The sequence below is a fragment of the Arachis ipaensis genome, chromosome B10 (assembly GCF_000816755.2).
Source record: "Arachis ipaensis cultivar K30076 chromosome B10, Araip1.1, whole genome shotgun sequence".
NCBI lineage: Eukaryota > Viridiplantae > Streptophyta > Magnoliopsida > Fabales > Fabaceae > Arachis > Arachis ipaensis.
In genome coordinates, this window is record NC_029794.2 from 125,635,511 (window position 1) to 125,659,818 (window position 24,308).

Below are 24,308 nucleotides of genomic sequence, written 5' to 3' on the forward strand. Positions count from 1 at the left end.
AGGTTATATATCTTGCAATTTGTTTTCTCAATTTATTCTCCCAATTTTAGGGATGCCAGTTACTTTTCACTCTTAGATTTTGCTTGAATTTTTTTACTCCGGATAAACTGGTGTTTTCATCAGTCTGCTCATTCTCTGTGATCAGTTTGTTTTTTTGGGTTTACCTTTCTAGAATTATGACATTAGCTCATCATTACTTTATATCATATAAAATACTGTAGGATGTTACCATTGTTTTAATGATGTAGGTTAGAAATAGTGGCCTTTTTCTCTGTTATCTATTGAATGGGTAGTTGCAATTAAAACCATTATAGAGAATTGATCTCTAGTTTCTAAAGAATCCTGGTTAGTGTGCCCTTCTGCCTTTCCTGTTGAACCTGTCATTTTGGACCAATGAAGATCGCCCAAACAACTTAGCAACTCCTTCAATTTTTTATGTGAAATAAAAAAAACTGTAACCTTAGGGATATACCTAATATTTAGTTGTCAAAAGAAAGTTGAATGAAAAGTGACCAACAGAGACAAAGTAAGCATATGATTGTCTATGTCATGGTTTTTCATTATCTAATCAACCCCTTGGACACACCATCCATGTTCAGCTACTGCAGCCTGCAGGTTTAGGCAGTTGTTTTTCATTAACTAAACAGGAACTTATCTCGTTATTTATGCATTAGTTAAGGTCAAGTTTGACTTGCAGTTGCTTAAGAATAAGAAGCAACTTTTTTTCCCACTTTTGAACATTTGAAACTTTGAATATGATTTTATTCCTCATTATAAACAACATACTCTATCTCCCCCCTTCCCCTTTTTTATTATAAAAAGTGGCTGGTTGTTCAAACATTTGACAGTAGGAGTTACAACAAACTATCTTCTTGTAAATATGCCTGTGAATGTAGAATGATTAGCAAAGTACCACAGCAATAAATTTTAAAACAAAATAATTAGCATTGTATGTGTTACAAGTTTCATATATTTAATACATGAATTCTTAACTTATTTGCTCTAAATAATATGACTAAGCTATTTGGATGAGCACCAGGTGCTTTGTGGTCAAGCTAGACCGTGTCAACTATGGCTTCCATGTGCATAGTCTGGGGCAATCAAGCTGCTTATTTTAACAACTATGGTTAACATTATTGTCTAGTCCAAATCTGTAAATAATTCACATTTACACATTTGCAGAAATTCAAATTCAATCGCAACTCAGATATGCTTCTGATTTGTAGTAGTAACCTTTAGTCTCTAGCAGTTGTGCACTCTGCCTTCAAGGGATGACTCTTCTTTTGGAATCTCTCCATGTTCAAAGAAATGGATTGGATGTCTCTCATTTTCTTTCATTTCTTTCTTTGGTGAGATCACAGATAAGGGAGATTGCTAATTCCATCGTAAAAGATCCCACCCAACTCATCATCACTAGTTATCTGTGGGCGTTGATCCTTTTTGTCTTCCCCATCAGTTTCATCTCCACACATGTTCAAATTCTTTTCAACCAATTCTCTAAATATCGATGATCGGAGGAGGAGGCTGAGTGCGGTTGGAGAAGATGACTTATTGCTGGAGAATTGGAATGTTTTGTTTTCAAAGATTTCATGATTTTGAGGTAAATCGAGATAATCTGGACTAAATGTATGAACGGCCAAGGATTTAGACCCCTCTATTGGTGAATGAGTTTGAGATACCACTGTCTGAGACTCTGGCGTTACCTCTGATTCCTGTTTTAATTCTGAGATGTTCCCCCCTGAAGGCTTTAACCACCGTATGTAAGAACTCAAATCAAAGTTGGTTACAGCATGGATCCCTCTATACTCGATGGCTGCTATGTCATAAGCACGAGCAGCTTCTTCTTGGGTGCCTGTTGCAGGACAGTGGAAGATTCATAGATTTTGGTCAACGACATGTCTAGAGAAGTTGTGAATGAAAGTCAATAGATATGCAATTTTGTTTTAACACAATTATCAGTATCTAAAATCCACTAAATTTCAACTAATCCAAGTTAAGTTGGGTTAACTACTGCTTGTGTGTGTGTGCACGAAGAGTTTCAGTCTAGTTTTGTAGAGCTCTTATGGGGTCTAGCAGTTTAACTTACTGTAATCTATTGCAATCCAGAACTCATGATGTTCATATTTTCATTTGGAGTATCACCTTGCAACACCCCTATACTTTGATACACCTCTTGAAAAGCCACTGCTCTTTCTGCAAGTTAAAAAGAGAGTGAAAATATGAGTGAAGTGATCTTGGTAATTCTTCTAAACCGATCTTGTGAATTCTATCTATCTTACCTCCTTAGAGTAGCCAAGTACTCTTCTTTTGTCATAGTTTGCATTATCTCAATCTCTTTCTCATAATCTGATATCTGTAGGAAGAAGTATGAGGATCATTAGGTCATAAATAATTTGCATTTAAGCTTAAGCTAAAATAGTCTATCACTTAATAGGGAATATCTATCACCATACCGGAAAATTGGTGAAAGTTGATGTTCCCCAGTACTTAAGTGCAGCTAAATCATATGCTCTAGCAGCAGATTCTTCTTCATCATATGCCCCTGTGATAATATGGAAGATTATTTGCCTTTTCATTATTGAATAACAGTTACCAAAGTAAAATCTTGGCTTGTGTACTAAGCTACTTACCAAGGTAAACTGTAGTCAAAATAGTCAATCCCAATCCAAGTTCCAAAGACAATGTTTGAGGATTGTGAAAGGAAAAATTATGTCAGAAGAATAAACAAATTCTTTCCTAACTAACAAAACAATTGACAATAAACCGGAAAAAAAAAATAAGAAGCTGCCAATACCTTGCTTCCCTTTCTTCCTTTGTGTTATGTTCCAAGAGAGCTTGTCCCATAAGTGAGCCTCGTATCGACCTGTCCATCTATGTCTGTTTTAATTCATAGGTACAAAATGGATTAGCCAAAGAGAGGGAGGAAAAAGAACAAGTCAAGTTGGTCCTTAACATGACTTGGAAGTTGGAACTAAATATTAGCATATAGAACAGGGGATAAGTTCAGTATTTAGGACCTGCTGACACCCCTGAATCTTGAACTTCTCTTTGTAGTGTTGGTAGTGGAATTTTGATCAACCTTCTGTTGCTGTTGGTGTGGCTGCAATGTTTGTTCCTTACTTTGGTTTTCTTCATTTGTTAGTGCAACTGCAGTAAGCTCTCTCCTTCTCCTCTTGTTACCCCTTGCTGCTACTTGGAACTCACTTTGTGGCATTGACATCCAACTCCTCTTCATGTTCTCTTCTTTCTTTGTCATCATTTCCATTTCTTTTGTTATTTTCTGAGCCTTTACCTTTTCCTTCTCAATTGCAACTTCACTTGGGGTGTGTGTGTGTGTGAGTAGGGTATGCATTCTTATGTAGGCACATTTGTTTTTGGCCTTACTATGTTTTTTGTTCTTTTGTAGTTAAAAACAAGGGGAGCGATAATTACATGGCAACTAGAGGATGAACTTATTTTAGCCTCTTTTGCCAACCGAAGTCAGAGAGTTCTGAATTTGTTTCATCTTTGTTGCTATAAAAACGCTAGAGTGTGGCTGAAGGGAAGAGGTTTGTCCTCCTTTAACTAAATGTTGTCAAGATGCCTACAAACTAACAAGGAATTAGTTACCGAATTTAATGATAAATATTCCGGTCGTAATTATTTGTTGCTATAAGATTAAAATGATGTTATAATTTTAAACAATTATGTTATATATACATAAAAAAAATATAAATATATGATGATTGATTTGGTGACTGATTATTAGTGTATATATTATTTATGAATTTCAAAACAATCTCATGTGCGTGTAGAAAGTGGCTTCTTAAGCTTGGTGTCCATTTTATTTACCAATTATAAATTACAAATAATTTCGAAGTTCCATTTCATTTTTGGTTTAGAAATAAATAAATAACTGTACGGGGTTACCTATTATCAGAAAGACAGAAACACTTGTACGCTTTGGGAGTGCTGTATGGGTTGTGTTCACAATCAATTGTTTAATAACAATTTCAATAAGAATACAAGTTAATGGTAGGCCTTGTATTTTAGTATCATTTTATTATTGTGAGCATATTTAAGTTGAGCTCCATAAATACAAAATAATAATAATAAAGACTCAGAGTATATCGTAAAAGATTGTGAGTTTAATGTTTTTTTCTGTTATTGTTACTGCATTTAACACTAGCTGAACATCTAAACTTTTATTTATATTAAAAAGAAGTAATATGTAGTCCAAAGAGCTTATCTAAACCATGTTTTTTCTATTCCTTTTCATCAACTATATTTAGTCAATTTTATTTTGATTAATGTACGTGTTACTCTTACCGTTTTATCCAAATTAAAAGAGGTATAAAACTAAACCTTTTCTTTTATTATATCACTGATATATATCATAGCGTCCTATCACACATCTAAATTTTTTAGTCTTGTTATAATTTATTTTTTTTAATAATTAAATTTAATTAAATTAGTCTAAATCTAACAAAATTACTCACACAACGTAAGCATAAAATTACACTTTTTTCCTTCATGTTTTTACTTTTTTCGTGCATTATTTTTATTTTCTCCTTTTTCTTCTATTAGTACTACATTTTATTTTTATTTCTTCATCTTCATAATACCGTATTTTTTTACTTCTTATTATTCTTCTTTCTTTTTTGTTGTTCTTACTCTTTTTTAAGAGTATTGCTTCTCATACTAGATTTGAATGAACATATCTATAATGTATTGTAATTATATTTAGTTGAATGAATATAGGTTCACACTAATTAGATTGAATTCTTGCCAAAAATAAAAATAGCACCGGAATTTATTTAAAGTGACACCGAAATTTAAATACAATGATACATAATGTAAAAATAAAGGGAGACACTCCGATAAATATGCTTAAAACGTCTTTTTGTAAAGATGTTTGTTATTAACTAAAATTTAATACATATAATTGATTAAACTATATTATTTTTGTTAAAATTAGATCAGACAAATTGATTTGGTAAAAAAATCGATAAACCAAACCTTGAACCGATTTAAATTAATATTTTTTTTTTTTATAAAAAATGACTACAATAACCTTATTATAAAAAATGACTAAAATATTTTTATTATATATTTTTTTATTAATTTAGACCGGTTCAAGGTATAGTTTATCGATTTTTTGGTCAAAAGTATTGTTTTGGTCCCTAACGTTGAGGGTCAAAATCAAAACCGTTCCCAATGTAATTTTTTATTTTGAATCATCCTTAACATTTTTTTTCCGTATTAAAATCGTCCTTTTAACTTTTTACGAACAAAAATACCCTTTATCACTATCAGCACCTCCCTTACTCCACCACCACCACCTCCCTTACTCCCATCAAATACTAATAATCAAAATCAGAATCAAATTCAGAAGCAGAAACAACATCAAATTCAACGAGTACCCAATTCAACAAAATCAAATTCAGAATCAACAATATCAAATTCAACAACAAAATCAACACACAAAATCAGAATCAGAAGCAGAATCAAAAGCAGAATCAAAGCAGATGCAGAAGAAGAAGCAGATGCAGATGCAGATGTAGAAGCCAAAGCAGAAGAAGTAGATGCAGATACAGATGCAAAAGAAAATACAAATGCAGAAGAAGAAGCGGATGCAAATGTAGATGCAGATGCAGAAGCCAAAGCAAAAGAAGAAGCAGATACAGAAGCCGAAGCAGAACCACCGGCAGCTCGTGGGCGACGGAGCGACGGCGGCTGGGCAGATCGGCGGTGGTAGGAACCTAGCTCAGCCTCAGATCCCTTTCTCTCTCCTTTGCGCGCCGCCCTCCTCGCGTCGGGCTCCCCTTCCCGGTGACGCACTCCACGGTGGCAAAAGCATGCATGAACGGCGGCGACGTCTTCCTCTGTTCGCGGTTCTGGCGGCGGCTAGTGGGCGGACCGTTAATTTTATAATTTTTTTATTAGATTAGAAGTAATTTAGTAATAAAATAAAAAATTTTATTAAAAAGGACGATTTTAATACGAAAAAAACGTTAAGGATGATTCTAAATAAAAAATTACGTTGGGGACGGTTTTGATTTTGACCTTCAACGTTAGGGACCAAAACAATACTTATCCTAAAAATAACGTAGTTTAATTAATTATATGTATTGAATTTTAATTACTTAAAATTTAAAAACATCTTTAAAAAAAGACGTTTTAAGCGTCTTTATCTAAGTGGCTCCCAAAAATAAATTGCATACTAAAATATCACATTGAGTCTATTAAATGAAACAAGATAGCACCGAAATTACTTAAAATTAACACCAGAAATTCAGTAACACGACACAAAAAATATTAAATCTTTTTTAAAAGATATTACACATTCAATGGATTGAATGTTTATCTCATATATAAAATAACATATAAAAATCTAAAAAATAGCATAGAAATATTTTCACTCTAGTATCAAAATTTTCAACTAAATAATGTGATAGAACTAAGAAATTATTTTATGAAGACTTGAGTTGCAGATTCACAAATTTTTATAGAAAAGAGAATAAGTGAAAAAATCTATAGATAATGCAGCGAACTTAAGTATAACAAGTGCAAAAATTCAAAAGAGAATGAACAGTGACATTTATGTATAAGAAGAAAATGACATATCAGATATATAAAACAACACAAATTTATAAAGAATAACATCGAAATGTCTTCACTCTAATACCGAATTTTTCAACTAAATGCTGTGATGGAACTAAAAATTTATTTCATGAAGACTTGAGTTGCAGATTTACAAATTTTGATAGAAAAAAAAATAAGTGAAAAAATGAGTAGATAACGTAGCAAAATTAAGTAGAACAAGTGTAAACATTCAAAGAAAAATGAACAGTGTTATTTACGTAGAAGAAGAAGACGACGATAACGATAAGGATAGCAATAGCGATAACGATGATGAAAATGTTGATGATGGTGATGGAGGAAGAAGAAGAAAAGGAACAAAAAAAAATCAAATGAAAAAAGAAGAAGGAGAAGAAGAATGGGGAGGAAGAGGAGGAGGTGGTGGTTGTAACACCCTACCACACAGAGTTTTACGCTTATTTTGGCAAATCCAAAGAGAGTTTGCCTTTACGTTCATCACAAAAGATTTCTAGATCCCAATAGACCCAATGCCAGATAGCAGCCAAAAAACACAAGCCCGAAAACACAATATGTGCCCCAGCCACACCTTCATAACTCCAAATACTCGAATTCGGCGTAGTACCTCCTGTGATATTGCAACCGCCCCACGAATTGGTTATTCCTAAACGAGTCATGAAAATAGAGATGGTAGGGTGTTACAGTGGTGACGACCACGATGATAATAACGAAAGAATAAAATGAGAAGAAGAAGAAAAAGAAAAACACGTGCAGTACTCGGTTAGCTATTTTGCTTGGTTGTAGAGTTTTATTATATATTATATATATTAAAAGAGTAAAACTCTACAACCAAGCAAAATACTTATCCAATTTCAACTAAGTTATTATATCCGTTTTTCACATCAAGCATTTTTCTTCTTTTTCTTACTCCTCATCCCATCCTGATGCTGCTACTTATTCTCTTCCGTCTCTTTTTTTTTCTCATCTTTCTTTTTTATTATCGTCACCATTACCACACCGCTACCTCCATTTCTTTCTTTCATTAAAACTTAAAAAGATTGTAAATATGTTATAAATGTAAAAATAAATATAATCCTATTTAGTAGTTGTTAGTTCACTAGTCTGCTTAACTAAGTGTTGGGAGTTTGAATTCCGCCTTGTGCATGCAGCAACCTATTGGCTAGTAGTAAATTTTTAAATAAAGTTCAGATCACGACAAATTAGTTCTTGACTTGTCGGGTTGAGAGATACCGTAAGAAATAAAAAAAATTGAACTAGATACGTTTTACATCCAACCCATATCCAATATAATTCAATCAGTTTTTTCATTTTTGGAAAAACAAAAGTCAAATTAATTCAAAACATAGATTCAAAATTCAGTTGTATCACTCATGTTTATATTCTCAATATTCAGTTTGGTGGTCTATAATTATTAATTTTTTAGAAGGAATGAAAATAAATTAAAGGAACTTCTCGGGTTAGCTCAATTCAAGAAATAAAACTAAGATTTTTTATTTAATTATGCAACTATTAATCGACTAAAAAAAAAGGTTAGTGTTTGGTCAATTAGTAGAAAATATATACAGTAATAAATAGGTACATTTTTTAAGTTTTTATGTGAACAATGAGTCGATCCAAAGATATTTGTTGAGAATATTTGGTAAGTCGCACTAAATAAGTTAAATTTATGTGTACGTAGTTTATACGAGTACGGATCAGTTCCAAGGAAGTTCTGTACTTGGCCAAATTATATGCGTATTTGTGGTAATAAACATGATGAGTTTGGAAAACTCTAAATTAATATTTGTGATGAATAAACATTATTAAAAGAAATTAATTACAAAATTATTAATTTGATTCTCATTTAATATATATTGATTAATAATTTTGTTGCAGGTTTTTAATATTGGGCCGAAAATAAAAATTCTGATGCAAGCCCAATTACATAAAAAATATTCAGCCTTTGGTTTGATACAAAAATATATGATGAATATGGCTGAATTAATCATTATGTTACTTGGGTCAAAGTAATCCATTATGGTTACAAGTCCAAGTTAAACATGCTTTCCTATTTGCTCAATGCATGATCCGAAAAAGTTTTATCAGGAAAGCAAATGTTATTATTGGGCCAGATTAAATATTGTTGCAACCAACCCCAATTTTATATTTGATGAAAGTTCCTCATGCATGATCCGAAACTAAAGAAGAAAGAAAGCAAAATTGCTTCCATCAGATCCAAGAATTCAAACATGTGATGGATTCCAAAATTCATTCAATTTCCATTTATTGCATGGGAACTATGAGAGAGAATTTGACAAGTTGACATGATGGGGATTAGCATTGCTACACGCTACTCCACCTAAGGGAAGTAAAAGTAATTCACTTTAATTAATTTACTCAGATACATTTGATTGCTTTTCTTCATACTTTCTTTTCTCTCATTTCTTTCTCTGCTTCGGTTATTGTCCAAGAAACTATGAAAGCAAAATGGAGCTACCGAAGTGAAGGAAGAACACTCTACAAGACCATCACAATGATGGCAAGAAAACATAACAAAATAAAAGTGTGTTGTGGATGAGATTTTCACCAAATATAGTTAGATTTGGTGAGGTAATCTCGAGCTCTTCATGCTCAAAAAGAAGGAAGAAGATTCGGCCAAGAAGGAAGAGACTCCTGGAGGCGTGACTTGTCTTTGATTCTGCTCAACCACCACAGGAAGTAGATAGAGTGGCGAAGTGATGGTAGAGGCAGAGATTGAAGCAGATGAAGTCATCATCATCATGAAGCAACAAGGGCCAGAAATCCATCTTGGAGAGCAAGCCAAGGATGGAGAGCTCGGATTGATGAAGAGTGATGACCAAGGAAGGACTAGAGGTAATTGCATGTTGGTTATTGCATAGTTATCTCTTCTCTCTCTGTATGGCCGAACCGGATCTGTTTCTTGAAGGAAGAAGAAGTTGGCTTGGGTTTTGGCTTCAAGTGTGGAGGCTTCTCTCTTCTATAAAAAGAGTGAACAGCCACGGTTTGGAGCAAGGAGTTAGAAGTAAGCAGTGAGAGTGCAAGGCACAGGATTCTCAGAGCTACCTAAGCTTACAGATTTTCTTCTCCTTTAATGTATTCTGTTTAGTATTTTTCTGTTTAATTTTGTCATGTCTTGAGTCTCATGGAAAAATGCAAACAGTGAGGTTTGTATGAAAAAGCCATAGAGCAGAAAAAGGCAGAGAGTGAAAAATTAAAAGAAAAAGCCATAGATGTCCTTAGAGTTCCTTTGTTCATCTATGTTGTATTTCATGATTCTGTGGGAATCCCCTTGTAAGTTGGGTTAGCACTTTACAGTCTGTAATCAAGAAGATTATAGTGAAATTTCATCATGGTTTTGATGGAGACTGGATGTAGGCTGCACTGCACTTAGCAGCTGAACCAGGATATATCTGGGTGTAATTTTCTCTCTTCTCTACTCCAATTTTGTTTCTATTGCACAGGAACTCAAACTGAAAAAATATCTCATGCCAAGTGACGAGACAAAAAGAAAAGTCTCGTGCCAAGTGACGAAATAAAAATAAAAGTCTCGTGGCTAGGGACGAGACAAAAATAAAAAAGTCTCCTGAAGTTATCTCTAAGGCCAGCAAGTGTTACTAAGCAAAAAGGGGGCTAAGATTCAACCCCCCTTCTCTTAGCCACTGAAACCATCAATTGGTATCAGAGCTTAGTCTCAAAGAGATCAAGCTTTGCAGCTTGGAGAAAAGATCCAAATGGTAGAAAGCAGTGGCTCTAATCTGGTGTCCTACAATCTTACAGAAGGGCAGTCAAGCAACAGACCGTCTCTTTTCAATGGGAAAAACTATACCTATTGGAAAGAGAGAATGAAGATATTTGTGTAGGCAGTAGACTACAGACTTTGGAAAATCATCTTGGAAGGCCCTAAATTTCCAACTAACACAAGTGCTGAAGGAATAGTCTCTCTCAAACCAGAAGCAAGCTGGACCGAGGAAGATAGGAAGAAGGTGGAGTTAAATGCCAAGGCAATAAACCTGCTCAACTGTGCTATCAGCTTCGAGGAGTACCGACGGGTATCACGATGCACAACGGCAAAGGAAATCTGGGATAAATTGTAAATCACTCATGATGGAACCACCATTGTAAAGAAGACTCGGACAGATATGTTGAACAGAGAGTATGAAATGTTTGCAATGAAGGAAGGAGAGTCTATGGATGAGCTGTTTGAACGATTCAACATCATCATTGTTGGCTTAGATGCTCTGAAAATTACATATCCTGATTCTGTGCTTGTGAGGAGAGTGCTGAGATGTCTCACAAAAGAGTGGGAAACAAAAGCTTTAATTATTTCTGAGAGCAGTAGCTTAGACTCCATGACTTGTGATGATTTGAGAGGAAATCTTCTTGCTTTTGAAAACACCTATTTGAAAAAAGATTCAAAAAAGAAAGGAATTGCTTTTTCTTTTATGACTAACCCTCTGGATGATGAATCCAGTGATAACTTCTCTGAACATGAATTTGTGTTATTTGCCAAAAAATTCAGGAAAATGATGAAGCTCAAAGGCAAAGGCAGCAACTCAAGAAAAGTGAAGAAAGACCTTAGCAAAGTAACCTGTTACAACTGCAAGGAAATGGGACATTTCAAATTTGATTGTCCCAAGTTAAAGAAGGAGGAGAAGCCGAAAAGAGGAAAGAAGAAGGGACTGATGGCTTCATGGGAAGACTTGGAAAATGACTCAGATGATGATGATGAAGAAACCGAGACCAAGTCACAACCATGTCTCATGGCAGATCACATAGATCAGGTAGTCTTTCACAACCCTAACACTGAAGATCTTCATCTTATGATAGACCACCTTTCTGAAAAAATAAGATGCTTTCTGTTGAAAAATCAAGATCTTGAACAACAAATCACTATTCTTAAAGCTGAAAACAGTTTTCTTAAAGAGAAAGTGAGAGAGGCCGAAACTGCTTGTGATCTTGTTGAAGAAAATAAGCAGTTAAGAGCCCAAATTAAGAGCTGTGAAAGTAATCATTCCGTTCTTGCATATGTAGATTGTTTTAAAAGAAATGAAGAGTTGCTTAAAGAGATTAAAAGACTTAAGGAAGACTTGGCCAAGTTCACTCAAAGTTCTGAAAATCTTAATCAAATCTTGGCTAGTCAAAAACCTCTTTACGATAAAGCTGGGTTGGGGTTTTATAAATCTGCAGAAAAAGATCATTTTGAAAACATTGCTTCATCTTCTAATGATACAAGATTTCAAGATCCCACCTACTTTAACAAAACAGCAACTCAAAGATTTTGTAGACTATGCAATCGAAATGGACACTTTTCGATTCAATATTTTTTTGGTGAAAGAATGATTGGTGATAAAGTTTGTAAAGTTGTCTTTGATTATAATGGCTTAGGGCATAAGAGATGGTTTAACGTGAAAGGATCCAAGAAAATTTGGATACCTAAGGTCACTTGAGCTTATTTTGTAGGTGTGCCTAGCATCCAAACGAAAAGAAAACATGTGGTATATGGACAGCGGATGCTCTAGGCATATGACCGGAAAGACAACCTTCTTCATAAAGCTTGATGAATATGATGGAGGACTTGTCACCTTTGGTGATGATGCGAAAGGAAAAATAGTGGCTGTTGGGAAAGTTGGTAAAAACTTTTCTTCTTGTATAAATGATGTTCTTCCTGTGAATGACTTGAAACATAATTTACTTAGTGTTAGTCAACTGTGTGATTTAGGCTTTGAGGTTATTTTTAGGAAGTTTGTTTGTTTAGTTGTTTGTGAGAAAACTGGGGATATTTTATTTGAAGCTAAAAGATGCTATAATGTGTATGGATTGACTCTTGAGGACCTAAAAGAACAAAATGTAACATGCTTTACATCCCTTGAATCTGAAAAATGGCTATGGCATAGAAAGTTGGGTCATGCAAGCATGTACCAAATTTCTAAGCTAGTTAAGAAAAATCTGGTTAGAGGAATTCCAAACATCAAATTTGATAAGGATCTTACTTGTGATGCTTGCCAATTGGGCAAACAAGTAAAATCCTCTTTTAAACCTAAAGATGGAATCTCAACCAAAAGGTCATTAGAGATGTTACATATTGATCTTTTTGGACCAACAAGAACTCAAAGTTTAGGAGGTAAACACTATGGTCTTGTGGTAGTAGATGATTACTCTAGATTTGGTTGGGTACTTTTCCTTGATCATAAAAATGATGCATTTCATGCTTTCTCAACTCTTTACAAGAAAATTCAAAATGAAAAAGATTTAAAAATTGCTCATTTGAGAAGTGATCACGGAAGAGAATTTGAAAATCAAGACTTTGAAAAATTCTGTGATGACTTAGAAATTTCTCATAACTTTTCATGCCCTAGAACCCCCCAACAAAATGGGGTGGTTGAAAGAAAGAATAGGAGCCTTCAAGAGATGACTAGGGCTATGCTTTGTGAGAATGAGATTCCTAAATTTTTATGGGCTGAAGCTGTGAATACGGCTTGTTACATTTTGAATAGGACAATCATTAGAAAAGGGTTGAAGAAAACCCCTTATGAGCTATGGAAAGGAACCCCGCCAAATCTCAAGTACTTTCATGTTTTTGGATGCAAATACTTTGTACTTAATAATAAAGAAAACCTTGGAAAATTTGATCCAAAATCTTATGAAGGAATGTTTGTTGGATATTCCACCACAAGCAAGGCCTATAGAGTTTATCTCAATGAACATAGAACTATAGAGAAATCCATACATGATACTTTTTGTGATTCTAACTTAATTCCCAGTGCTGTGATAGATAATGATTCAAATGGTGAAGAGGCTCGAACAAATAAAGAAAATCCCAAATCTGTTCAAAACGAAGAATCTGCTAGTTTAGTTTTGTCTCGTCAGATTGAAGGAGATATTTCCGTTTTATCTCCTGAGCAGACACGAGAAACTGAAACAGTGATACCACCAGAAACTCATCAAAGCTCAACACCACTTTGGAAGCCTAGAGAATGGAAGTCTATGAGGGGTTATCCTCATGACTTCATAATTGGTGATCCCTCTCAAGGAGTAACAACAAGATCCTCCACTAAAAGGCAATCCGAACCAAGCAACTTTGCCTTCTTGTCTCAAGTGGAGCCCCAACAATGTCAAACAAGCTCTTGAAGATCCATCTTGGGTCAAGGTAATGCAAGAATAGCTTGCTCAATTCGACAAGAATGAGGTTTGGACACTAGTACCTCATCTGGATGGTAAGAAAGTTACGGGTACTAAGTGGGTGTTTAAAAATAAACTTGGTGAGGATGGACAAGTTGTTCGTAACAAGGCTAGATTAGTGGCCCAAGGTTACGATCAAGAAGAGGGAATAGATTTTGATGAGTATTTTGCTCCGGTAGCTAGAATGGAAGCAATTAGGTTGCTTCTTGCCTATGCTGCCCATAAGGGTTTCAAAATGTTTCAAATGGATGTTAAATGTGATTTCCTTAATGGCTTTATTGATAGAGAAGTGTATGTGGCACAACCCCCTGGTTTTGAGGATAAAAAGTTTCCAAATCATGTTTTCAAATTAACTAAGGCTCTTTATGGTCTTAGACAAGCTCCAAGAGCTTGGTATAAAAGGCTTAGTGCCTTCTTGTTGGAAAATCATTTTCAAAGGGGTACCACCGACACTACTTTGTTTATTAAAGCATCTAATGATGATATACTCCTTGTTCAAGTTTATGTTGATGACATTGTATTTGGATCGGCCAATGTATCCTTGTGTGAAGAGTTTGGAAAACTTATGACTAGTGAGTTTGAAATGAGTTTAATGGGAGAACTAACCTTCTTTCTTGGCCTCCAAATCAAACAAACTCCTAGTGGTACTTTTATTCACCAAGGAAAGTATGTAAAAGAACTTATCAAAAAGTTTGGCCTAGAAAATTCCAAATCAATGGGTATACCAATGCATCCTAATGCAAAACTTGAAAAGGATGATGATGGCCAAGATGTGGATGAAACAAGGTATAGAGGAATGATAGGTTCACTCATGTACCTTACCTCCTCTAGACCGGATATTGTTTAAAGTGTGGGTGTTTGCTAAAGATTTCAATCTCACCCGAAAGAATCCCATCTTACGGCTGTTAAACGCATCATTAGATACATTAAGGGAACTTGTAATTATGGGTTATGGTATCCTAAATCTGATAATTTTTGTGTAGTAGGATTTTGTGATGCAGATTATGCGGGAGATAGAGTGGATAGACGAAGCACTTCCGGCATGTGTTGCTTCTTTGGAAGCTCACTCAACATGTGGTCAAGCAAGAAGCAAGCCACAGTGGCTTTATCCACAGCTGAAGCAGAATACATTTCCGCATCTGCTTGTTGCTCTCAATTAATTTGGTTAAAAACACAATTAGAAGATTACAAATTAAAAATCAATAGTATACCCTTATTTTGTGATAATATGAGTGCTATAAACATATCAAAAAATCCTATTCTGCACTCAAGAACTAAGCACATTGAGATAAAATATCATTTTATTAGAGAACATGTGCAAAAGGGTACTATTGATATTCAATTTGTAAAATCTGAAGACCAAATTGCTGATATTTTTACAAAATCCCTCTGTGAAGACAGATTCTGTTCATTGAGAAAAAGTTTGGGAATGTTTGATTTAAGCTCTATTGATAACTTGTGAATATTTGACTCTGTTCAGTTTTGTCTCGTAGGTTTGGACGAGATAAAAAAGAGGGCATGATGGAAGAGCTATAATTAAGGGGGAGGCAACGCAGAATTTAAGTTTCATGGGCCCCACCAAATATCTTTTGACCCCACCATGATAGTTTTGTTAGTTCCTCATTTTTTTAAAAATAAAATCACAAAATTCCTTAGTTGTCTTATCAAATCTTGTTGGAAGAAGCATGTTGTCAAATCAAATATTTCCTTCCAACTAATCCCTTGATTCAAGGAAACTCCCTTTTTCAGTTTTTGAAAAACTTCTCTGGTTCATAACCGTGCCATTAATGGTTAATAACTCCCTCCACTATATCTCTCCACTCCACATTTATTGCACCACTAACCTCCTTTCTCCCTCACATCTTTCGGCCTTCCTCACCCTTTCATATTCAAACTTCTCCACTCTCCCAACCATGAAAAAGAAAACTGCCCCCAGGAAAAGTGAAAGGATCCTATTCTCTCAAAAATCGTCCACTCCACAATCTCATACTCACATTCATATTCACTCTACATCATCATCATCACCCTCACCTCCCTCAAAGCAAACCGACACCATGAGAAGGAAGGTCATTGCCACGAAAGCCTCTTCAAGAAAGAAGAAAGGAAAAGGTCCCGTGGAAGAAGAAGAAGAGTCTCACACATCACTTATTCCGTCTCCACCACCTTCACCACCGAAGAGATCCACTCCCCATGCATCCGGAAAGAGCTCTCAAAAGGCCAAAGGTTTCGTGCTTCATGAAACCAGAGAACCCACGAACCTTGGTTCAATGGAGTTCAAGAATAAATATCACAAACCACACTCCCATTTTGATCCTTCAAGGTTTTCAACATGTGCTTTCTATGAATTCCACAAAGAGGTTTTGGAAAAGCGGCATCTGTGCCCCTCATATCTGGTTAATCTCGAGTCTCTGGCCTCTAAAAGAATCAACCTACAACCCTTGTTTGATGGTATCAAATGGTCACCCTTGCTCCTTATCCATAAAATGGTTTATCCAGGATTGGTGAGACATTTTTATGCCAATCTGAGATATATTGATGGCAGCCTTCACTCCTACGTGAAAAGGATGCACATTACTCTGAATACTGAAACCATTGCTTCTGCCCTTGGCTACATTGATGAAGGGCCAAAGGTTTACATGAGTGACAAATGGGACTCACATGTTGGGGTTACATACAAGCAAGTTCTTCATCAAATCTGTGAAAATCTGTCTGGACTAGATGGAACTGTTCCTACTCACAAGGCTTTGGGTCCAACCAACTCCCTGCTGCACCGCATCATTACCCATATCCTCACCCCACAAAATGGTTCTCATAACAGGGTAACTGTATCTGACTGTCTCATAATATTTGCTCTTGTTACATCATCTTCCATTTCATTTAGTTACCTCATGCTTAGACATATGTGGGAGTCTGTAAAGAGTACAAAAAAGGCTATTTACCTTATGGAATGTTCCTCACATGCATTTTTGAGTACTTTAAGGTAGATTTAACAAATGAGGATGTAGAGAACAAGGTTTCTATGATTAAAGGAGGCGGCGCTACTAAAAAGGGAAAGAAATCAATGGCTTCTGATGATGACTTTGAGAGCCGGCCAGAATCCTCAAAGGCGACCGATTCTCTAAGAGACATTCTCACAGAATTCTCTAACATGTCTGATCTCATGGTTCAATTTCACAAGTCTCCTCGCAAACTTGCATATGAAAATGAGTCAGCCTGGAAGAAATGCCAAGAAAGGGTCGGTCTAATGCTGGAGAGCCTTGATGATGAAGCTGGTAGTGAAGCAAGGGCTGAGGGATCGGACTTTAATCTCTCTGATGATTAAGTTTCTGTTTACTGTTTGATATTGGCACACTTTGGCTCAATTAGTTACTTTGTTTTGTTAGGTTGGAGACTAACAGTAGCATAACTATGTGATATTCTGATGACACTAGTTGTTTATGTTTTCGGATATATTTTGCATACTCTGTTTTCCATGATAACCATTTCTTGCAGGTACCCCTTTGATGACAAAAGGAGGAGAAAAGCTAAAAATTGAAATATGAAAAAACAGGGGAGAAAACAGGGGATGAAATTTTCTGTTGAAAATTCATGATCACCCTTGTTATATTTTGATGCTTGATGATAGCATGTTGATAATATTGAAACTGCATTTGCTTCATTGTGTTTGCTGCTATTGTTTTATAATGATTTAGCAATGCATTTGTTTTGATTACATGGATGACTGGTTGTTAATTCACCTTGATGAATGTGCATGACTATATTACTCTGTTTCATCCTGGTTAATATGCTTGATATTTTTGGCAGTTCCTTTAAACTATGAAAAATATTAAAACTGCCATGTTTTGACCATGTGTGCTTCAAATATTTTTCTTACCATAATAATTTTGCTCTGATATCTTGTCTAGGAAAAATATTTGAATAAACTTTCTTGTTGATTGATATGTGTAAAAAGTTTGAGCAGACAATCAAATTATTGATAACAAATGAGTTTTGTATATCATTCAAATCTGCTCATAAATCAAGCATTTAGCATCATGTAATAAAAATACTAAATAACATTGTTACTTGAAGCTTGATTAAACTGTTGCAGGTTAGTGCTTCCCTTGGTAAAAATGGCATATATTAAGGGGGAGCCATGTGACAATTTGAAAGGGGGAGAAATTCAAATTCAAAGGGAGTATTTTTTACTCAATCTATAAATTTCTTTCCTGTTCAATTTTTTTAATAATGTTTGTCATCAAGGGGGAGATTGATGAGTTTGGAAAACTCTAAATTAATATTTGTGATGAATAAACATTATTAAAAGAAATTAATTACAAAATTATTAATTTGATTCTCATTTAATATATATTGATTAATAATTTTGTTGCAGGTTTTTAATATTGGGCCGAAAATAAAATTCTGATGCAAGCCCAATTACATAAAAAATATTCAGCCTTTGGTTTGATACAAAAATATATGATGAATATGGCTGAATTAATCATTATGTTACTTGGGTCAAAGTAATCCATTATGGTTACAAGTCCAAGTTAAACATGCTTTCCTATTTGCTCAATGCATGATCCGAAAAAGTTTTATTAGGAAAGCAAATGTTATTATTGGGCCAGATTAAATGTTGTTGCAACCAAGCCCAATTTTATATTTGATGAAAGTTCCTCATGCATGATCTGAAACCAAAGAAGAAAGAAAGCAAAATTGCTTCCATCAGATCCAAGAATTCAAACATGTGATGGATTCCAAAATTCATTCAATTGCCATTTATTGTATGAGAACTATGAGAGAGAATTTGACAAGTTGACATGATGAGGATTAGTATTGCTACACGCTACTCCACCTAAGGGAAGTAAAAGCAGTTCACTTTAATTAATTTACTCATATACACTTGATTGCTTTTCTTCATACTTTCTTCTCTCTCATTTCTTTCTCTGCTTCGGTTATTGTCCAAGAAACCATGAAAGCAAAATGGAGCTACCGAAGTGAAGGAAGAACACTCTACAAGACCATCACAATGATGGCAAGAAAACATAACAAAATAAAAGTGTGCTGTGGCTGAGATTTTCACCAAATATGGTTAGATTTGGTGAGGTAATCTCGAGCTCTTCATGCTCAAAAAGAAGGAAGAAGATTCGGCCAAGAAGGAAGAGACTCCTGGAGGCGTGACTTGTCTTTGATTCTGCTCAACCACCACAGGAAGTAGATAGAGTGGCGAAGTGATGGTAGAGGCAGAGATTGAAGCAGATGAAGTCATCATCATCATGAAGCATCAAGGGCCAGAAATCCATCTTGGAAAGCAAGCCAAGGATGGAGAGCTCGGATTGATGAAGAGTGATGACCAAGGAAGGACTAGAGGTAATTGCATGTTGGTTATTGCATGGTTATCTCTTCTCTCTCTGTATGGCCGAACCGGATCTATTTCTTGAAGGAAGAAGAAGTTGGCTTGGGTTTTGGCTTCAAGTGTGGAGGCTTCTCTCTTCTATAAAAAGAGTGAACAGTCACGGTTTGGAGCAAGGAGTTAGAAGTAAGCAGTGAGAGTGCAAGGCACAGGATTCTCAGAGCTACCTAAGCTTACAGATTTTCTTCTCCTTCAATGTATTCTGTTTAGTATTTTTCTGTTTAATTTTGTCATGTCTTGAGTCTCATGAAAAAAGACAAACAGTGAGGTTTGTATGAAAAAGTCATAGAGCGAAAAAAGGCAGAGAGTGCAAAATTAAAAGAAAAAGCCATAGATGTCCTTAGAGTTTCTTTGTTTATCTATGTTGTGTTTCATGATTCTGTGGGAATCCCCTTGTAAGTTGAGTTAGCACTTTACAGTCTGTAATCAAGAAGATTATAGTAAAATTCCATCATGGTTGTGATGGAGACTGGATGTAGGTTGCACTGCACTTAGCAGCTGAACCAAGATATATCTGGGTGTAATTTTCTCTCTTCTCTACTCCAATTCTGTTTCTATTGCACAGGAACTCAAACTGAAAAAATATCTCGTGCCAAGTGACGAGACAAAAAGAAAAGTCTCGTGCCAAGTGACGAGATAAAAATTAAAGTCTCGTGGCTAGGGACGAGACAAAAATAAAAAAGTCTCCTGAAGTTATCTCTAAGGCCAGCAAGTGTTACTAAGCAAAAAGGGGGCTAAGATTCAACCTCCCTTCTCTTAGCCACTGAAACCATCAAAACATGTGATACTTATTTGGCTCTATGTGAACAATAAGTTTATGTCCAAATATAGACTTATTGTTTGATAATATTTATTATCAATGTTTGATTACTGTATTAAAATACCGCTTACAAATTAATATTTCTGTCTAAAGATTAAATAGTAATGTTGTGCTGGATATTTGTGATAGACCCACCATTATATGAATTTTATTCATATGATATGTAAGTTGTGTGAATATATTATTTTATTTTAAAGTTATATATGTCAATATTAGTCTATTTTTAAATAGATTTTTTTTGGAATTATATAAAAAAAGAGAGTTTCTGTTAATAGTAACTTATATTTCATCAAATTATTATTATCTTATATGGCCTTTTGAGATAAATGTGGTTGATGACTTATATTAGTTCAGTGGGAGTAAGTATATTTTTACTATTCTTCTATATCAGCAACCAGTGACGGAACTAGAAAATTTTGCGAGTGGAGGCAAAATATACATAATATGATAATAATTTTTATAATTATACTTTGTTATTATAAAATATAATTAGTTTTTAAATTATCTAATCAATAAATTAAAATACTAAAATAATAATTTAAATAATAATATATAAATTAAAATTTTATTTTTTTAGTTTTTATATTTTAAAAAAATTAAATAATATTTTTATTGTCAATACAATCAAATGTCTCTCTTTTTATATATGTCGTTAAATAACGATTTAAAAATTCATCTTTCATACGATTACAAAATCGATTCTTTACAATATTCATATTTAAAAAAGTTTTTTTTAACTGATATTGTCCCAAAAATAACTAAAGTTAACTTAAAAAGAAGACACCAATTAGTTGCAATTATAAAATAACAAATCTATAATTATTTCACTCCTTCTTTTTAAAGGTTATTATAACAAATTTATTTACATCTTGAATTACTATTTGTTTTTAGATTATTGAAATTGATGAGTGAAGTTCAATTATAGTGGGTCAAATTTAATTATATAGTGGGGACAAATAAATTTTGTTACTATATATTAGTTAATAAATTTTTAAATTTCACTGGGGGCACTTGCCCCCACTCCCTTCTACATGAATCCGTCCCTGTCAGTAACATGGAGAATTATAAATAAGGTTATATACTCAACTCTAGGAGAGATAAATATAGTCTAATTAGGTGCCTTAAGAAAGTTATAAAGCTGAAAAGTAGATAAGGTTTATTATACTTTAGCAGTATTTTGATGAATAACAAATTTGTACACTTATAGTTATTGTATACTTTATTAGTATCTTTGACAAATATTTGAGTCAGATAACAATGGATCTCTCAATACACTACAAGAAAATAGAGTTATTTTAACACTTTATTTTTTAACACCATAATTAAATGTCAAAATTAATATATATTTTTGACAAATATCATAAATGTCAAATTTTCTATGTTTTCTTGATGAATAATTTGACCGTAGAAAATTACTCATCAATTTTGACACTCGTTTGTTTTCAATTTACTCCACTATTTTTCTTCTTCTTTGGCTCTGTTAATTTTGACATCACACTGCTCTCAGTTTAGGATTATACTACTCATTCTTTATCTTCAAAATCTCAAGTTATTCTTTAGTTTCAAGATCTCATCTCATTCTTTGTTAAAATTTTTTGTTGAGAATATTTTATAGTCAATAAGTGTCAAAATAAATAGTATTTTTGACAATTAATAAGTATCACAGAAAATATGTTCTCAAAATTTTCTAACAAATTATTTTTGACAGTCAATATTTATCAAAATAAGATTTAATTTTTTTTCACAATCACTTATATGTTAAAAATACTATTTTTGACAAAACTTTTATTAACATATTTTCATAGTTAAAATAGTGTCAAAATTTATTTTTTTGACAAATTTTAATTTTTTTTTACACATTATAACCCTCAAAAATAATCTATATTGTTGTAGTGATAGTAGATAAACAAGTTTTGTTATAGAAAAATATTACATGTTCACATATATGAAGTCAGAAACTAAAGTTGGAGATCATTTGGTATTCAAATTCTGACTTTGTTGGATGTCAAGGCAATTTTGATCCATTGCAGATATATTCATATATTCATTAGAAGATTCTTTTTTTCATGAAAAATGTTGATAAGATACTTATTACTCTTTTCACTAAAGTACCTGTCTTTTGAAGACATTCAATTAGGTGATTACAAACACGTGTCATAAATTATGGATATATATTTTAAAGATCACTTGAGTTATTTTGTGATAATGTGTTAGTTGTCTAATATTTTAAATTGTTATTAAACAAGACAGTTCAGAGTGTTTAAGTGTCTAATGAATAAATTAGTACAAACTCCATAAATGCATGCATATTTGGTTTATAAGAAACAAACACCCAAAATTTTTCGTGTGGATACTATTCATATGGATGTCATATCATTTATGATATATTGTTTCAGTGAGAGTGTGCATTTGGATGCTCATATAGTTTAGACATATTTACGAAGATAGATATTTCTGTAAAAATAAAGTATTTAGTTTTGTTTTTACTTTAACTCATGATCTTATAAAAGTATTAAAGTTGGATTAGTTAGAAATAGGCATACATGAAATTATTTTCGCATAAAATTCAGAATTTTCTCATTCAAATTTGATCTATGTCGTTGAATATATTAATATGGTGATCATTGTGGTTTCGTCACGACACTAATGTGACAAAAGTTGCGGTAATTTCATAACTGATATATGAGATGGACAAGATTGTTAAAGTAATGAAGGAAATAGCATTCAGATGCGAGTATAAAATTTATAAAATGTGATTATCTCAGAAAAATATATATGTATAACCCAAGTGGGAGATTGTTAGAAAATTATTATCTCCTAATCTATTTATGAACAATACATATATTAATTATAATCACAAATTAAGTTATTTCACATTAAATAAATTATATAACGGTGATCTCATTTATTGTCATAAATGCTAAATTAAATAAGTCATTATTACTTTTGATTTGAAAATAAATGAAAATAAAATTAGAGATACTAATTTATTTGGGCATTAGAGTTTAATGGATACTACACTCAAATATAAATAGTGAATTCAGGATTTTAGTCCTCAACACATCAAAACCGCCTCCACAACCTTTTTCGCATCTGAGGAGTTGTCATTCAGCCCTATCAAAAATATAGAAGGTTTTGGTTGAAAAAGTTCAAATAATCAAACTATTTCAATCATATTTACGAATTTAGGTATGTTTTTTGCATTCAAGTATTTCTTTCTTAATAATTGAACATTAATAGTCTTAGGATTAAAAAATTTTAAGAATTTTTCATAAGTAGACATTTTATGACATTTCCATATTTAGTTTCAGTTCATTCTTTGGGATTAAGAAAAAAACATGGCATGTTATATAATATTTTTGGGCGGTTAAAAGAAAAAGAATTTAGAGAAAATAATACAAACATAATCAAGCATGCAAAAAAGAAAACTCGAACAAAGATAATGAAAGAAACATAAATATATCTCTTTTGCATTAGAAACTTTCATGAATAATTTTTAGCTTAAATCGGATATAAATTTGATGAGAGACCTTTTTTTTTATCGAAGGTTTTTATCCCAAAATTTTATCGATTTCCTTCTCTTAATTACGGATGATCACAATTATCTTATCTTTGGGGTCACCTTTTTTATCGAAGGATCATTCCCCCGATTCTTAATATAATAATAATAATAATAATAATAATAATAAAAAACACACACATAAGATCCTCTACTTAAGCGTATTAACTTCTAGATCCCCTTATCCACCTTTAGCAGTGTGGTGTTTATTGTTGTCAAATTTGCGAATTAACTCGTAGTGGAATCAAGTTAACTCAGACACAAACTCATTCATGGGTATACTCGCATAAATTCGGTCAAAATCACGAATTTACGGACGAGTCAACGAATTTGATTTGGGTGGCCTTTTTCGCTAAAACAGCGACGTTTTGGGCCCAAATAAAAAAAAGGAAGAAAGGTAGCAACGTAATCCTAAACGACTAAATCCCTTACTTTGCTCGGACTCACTTTCTTCTCCAAGCTCTCTTTGCATTTCGCCCTCCATCCCTCGCTGCCGTCCGTCCCTCGTTGCTGTTTGCCATTTGTCGTTCCCTAAACAGCTAGTCACTGTCTTCCTCTCCGCTGTTCTCTCAATCTCTCATTCTGCTCTCTGTTGACCCTGTTTTGCATCAAAGCACGTGGAATCGTGGAGCCTCTTCCGTCCGCCATGCTGCCGTTGTTCGTCGTGTCCTTTGTCGGTCGTCGCGCTTCCGCCGTTCGTTCTATCATCCCGTCGCTTGTCTACCTGCACACCGAAAGGGCTTGATTCGGCTAGGTGC

The 24,308-nt window shown here is 33.8% G+C and overlaps 2 protein-coding genes across 2 annotated transcripts; both read right to left on the reverse strand.

Moving 5' to 3' along the window:
• LOC107621440 (AP2-like ethylene-responsive transcription factor BBM2) lies at positions 922-1,874 on the reverse strand (the record flags this gene model as incomplete). Its single annotated transcript, XM_021114683.1, has 1 exon — positions 922-1,874. A coding segment is annotated over one exon (519 nt), but the record flags the coding sequence as incomplete, so codon positions are not given.
• On the reverse strand, positions 2,088-3,679 carry LOC107621890 (AP2-like ethylene-responsive transcription factor At1g79700). The gene is made up of 6 exons (XM_016323868.2): positions 3,018-3,679; positions 2,795-2,877; positions 2,631-2,639; positions 2,454-2,542; positions 2,280-2,353; positions 2,088-2,193 (listed from the first exon to the last, which is right to left on the reverse strand). The coding sequence occupies exons 1-6, from the start codon at positions 3,350-3,352 to the stop codon at positions 2,139-2,141; spliced, it is 645 nt and encodes a 214-aa protein (XP_016179354.1). The 5' UTR covers positions 3,353-3,679; the 3' UTR covers positions 2,088-2,138.

What these genes read in the sequence shown, in the direction of transcription:
- LOC107621890 (XM_016323868.2), bottom strand. Translation starts at nt 3,352, where the DNA reads ATGCATACCCTACTCACACACACACACACCCCAAGTGAAGTTGCAATT. An exon ending in AGATTCAGGGGTGTCAGCAG is followed by an intron (nt 2,878 to 3,017) that starts GTCCTAAATACT and finishes GAATTAAAACAG; the next exon opens with ACATAGATGGACAGGTCGAT. An exon ending in CAACTTTCACCAATTTTCCG is followed by an intron (nt 2,354 to 2,453) that starts GTATGGTGATAG and finishes TTCTTCCTACAG; the next exon opens with ATATCAGATTATGAGAAAGA.